The sequence below is a fragment of the Echinops telfairi genome, unplaced genomic scaffold, assembly GCF_000313985.2.
Source record: "Echinops telfairi isolate 266 unplaced genomic scaffold, ASM31398v2 ScPeMD7_7466;HRSCAF=8504, whole genome shotgun sequence".
NCBI lineage: Eukaryota > Metazoa > Chordata > Mammalia > Afrosoricida > Tenrecidae > Echinops > Echinops telfairi.
Genome location: NW_022111366.1, coordinates 7,093,605 through 7,096,200, shown reverse-complemented (window position 1 = coordinate 7,096,200; position 2,596 = coordinate 7,093,605). Strand labels below are relative to the sequence as shown.

The 2,596-nt window shown below is 47.7% G+C and overlaps 1 protein-coding gene across 1 annotated transcript in view; it reads right to left on the bottom strand.

Annotated features, from left to right (window-relative positions):
- Positions 1 to 2,170: 2,170 nt before the first annotated feature.
- The window catches only part of NHLH2 (nescient helix-loop-helix 2), a 2,281-nt gene continuing 1,855 nt past the window's right edge, over positions 2,171 to 2,596 (bottom strand). Inside the window, exon 2 of the mRNA XM_004714859.2 lies at positions 2,171 to 2,586. Coding sequence (XP_004714916.1) covers positions 2,171 to 2,578 — 408 coding nt within the window. The 5' untranslated portion in view covers positions 2,579 to 2,586. The remainder of the gene's footprint in view (positions 2,587 to 2,596) is intronic.

Here is a 2,596-nt window from a genome sequence, read left to right as displayed (position 1 = left end):
ACAGTTTGTTCTTAATATGTGCCCAGAGGACTGGGAGCCATCTTATCAGGTGTTGTCTTTGCATTGCCTTGAGCAGCTCCGCCACCAGTTGCTTGAGTCACTCTTTGATCCGTTGGTACAACGCCCTAAACTCCCTGTGCCTCCGTTTGCCAACTCTACTGTGAAGAGATTCAGCTAGTTTCGAAGGTTCCTTTTTGCAGCAAAAGAATCTAAGACGCAGGACTGTTCTTATACAAACAATACCATTGTTTTTCCTCTGTGGGAGGAGCCTGCCCTTGGTCACCATCCCCTGTGGGTCATTTACTTATCTTTGTCCAAGTTCAGAGCCAGCATCTAGGATCCTAACACTTCAGTGTGCCTAGGTTATGATTGCCTTTTAAAAACAAGTTTCTTTCTGAGGAATTGTGTCCATTAAGACATTTCTTGCTCAGGCAGTGTGTCCATTATTTTTAGACAGTCCGCTTTAAATAAAAGAGAGGAATTTATTTGATACCTTTATTTATATGCAAAACAGCGCACCATCCATGAGATATGAAAAACTTGTCAGATAGAAACCAGATTATATCTATTTTCACTACAAAATATTGCATTATATAAAGCAACAGAGACACAAAAAAACCCTGAAAAAGACTAAAATCTTTGGATAGCAGATGTGTTTTTGTTTGTTTGTTTGTTTGTTTGTTTTTTCCATTCCCTCCACCCCCCCTTGTCTCTAAAATACACTCCTTGTGTTAAGAGTTTCACAGCTGAGAACATGAAACATTTTTCAGGTTATAGATTTTTCTTTTTGGTTGTCACAGAGGAAAGTAGTTCTGAAGCCTTGCTCTCTCTCTCGCTCGCTATTTTTTAGGAAAATAACTTATGTTCCTAAAATCATCCCACGCAGAAACATCACACACACAAAGAAACTACTCTCCTTATCAACAGTTGTACTTTTCAGACATAACTACGAATAAGAATAACAACACTTACTCAAAAAAATTATTATGGTGAAGTGCTAATGTTGCTGATCTCACAACAAAAGAACCTTTCATGAACAAACATCTTAATATATAAAATATGCTTAGAAACAGGGAGAAGTGGGAAATTCGTTATACAAGTGCAATATAATTAGAGCAAAAAGAAAGAGCACAGCATATTCGCAACAAACACTTAGAAAGTTGGACATAATTATTCCACAGGAAAAATTGTAAACACTTGACTATAAATAAATTGGCACGGAGTATCCAAAGTAAAATTATCACCACTCTGAAAAATAAACGTCTTGAAAAAAATACTCTACTTCTTCTAACATAAATAAAAATAGGTTGTCTTTTTCTAACTGCACCTATGGGTCCACGTGTTTAAGGTAATAAATAGATAGGGGGTGCTTTGCGTGTTATTTTTTGTTTTTTTTTGGATATATAAAGGGGCACTTTGCCAGAAAACGCAATCACATATTAAATTTTCCATTTAAATATGGATGTTCCTGTCTCCATTGGTGTCTTATCTTAGGGTTAAAAGTCTCAGCAAACTGAAATCTGCCCACAATGTGTCTGTTCGCTCAAATCTGTCTTTTTTAGACCTTCACAAACATTCAGGCTCTGTCTGTTGTATTCGAATGCCAGTATCTTTCTGTTCACAACAGGGCGAGAAATTTTCTCGTCCCACCTGTCTGTGCTTTAAATTTCCCGTGCTGCAAGCAGTCTTTCCCCCTAAGAACGTTTGCTGATTTGTCTACTAGGAAAACCCCAGGTCCTCTTGAATGGGGATCTCATCTCAAGGCTTCGGCCCTCATTCTTTCCTTAACAAGACCTTTGTGGGAGATGCGTGTTGGAGACCGCCGAGTCTCCAGGGAGCCAAAGCAACAACCCTGGAAGGGACCCTAACTAACATCAGGAAGGGAGCCCACAGGCAGGTCCTTCCAGGGGGCCGCCAGCAGGCTCTGCCAGGCCTGGAAACCCCAAGGCTCCCCAGATGCCCCTGCCTCCCAGGGTCGGCCACCTGCCCTCTTCGCCCAGCTGACCAGAGAGAGCATTTGGCGAGCTTCCTTCCTCGTCCGAGGCTCTCGCCGCGGCCTCCCCGCTGGGCCGCAGGCTCCTCCGTGGTCCCCAAGGCGGCTGCCCGCGTCGGTCGCGTTCACGCTCCCGCGGGCGCTGGAGTTCCGCAGGCGCCCGCCCGGCCCCGGGCCCTACACGTCCAGGACGTGGTTGAGATAGGAGATGTAGCAGATGGCCAGGCGCAGGATCTCGATCTTGGAGAGCTTCTTGTCCGGGGGCAGCGTGGGCAGGAGTTTGCGGAGCTCGGCGAAGGCCAGGTTGAAGGCCTCCACGCGGATGCGCTCGCGGGTGGCGTGCGCCGAGCGGTACTTGGCCGTGGCGCGCCGGCGCCGGCGCTTCTCCTCGCGGCTCAGCTGCTGCGGGTGCGGGTAGAGCGCGGCCCGGCTGCCGCCCTTGCCGTCGCCCTCGGCCTCCTCCACGGGCTCCAGGTCCGACACGCTGCCCAGCACTTTGGAGTCCGCGCCGCCCAGCGACTCCGGGTCCGAGTGCGCCGAGCTGGGGTGGTCCGAGTCGGCGGCTTGGTCTGGACTCAGCATCATTTTGGAGGCTAGGGGGGT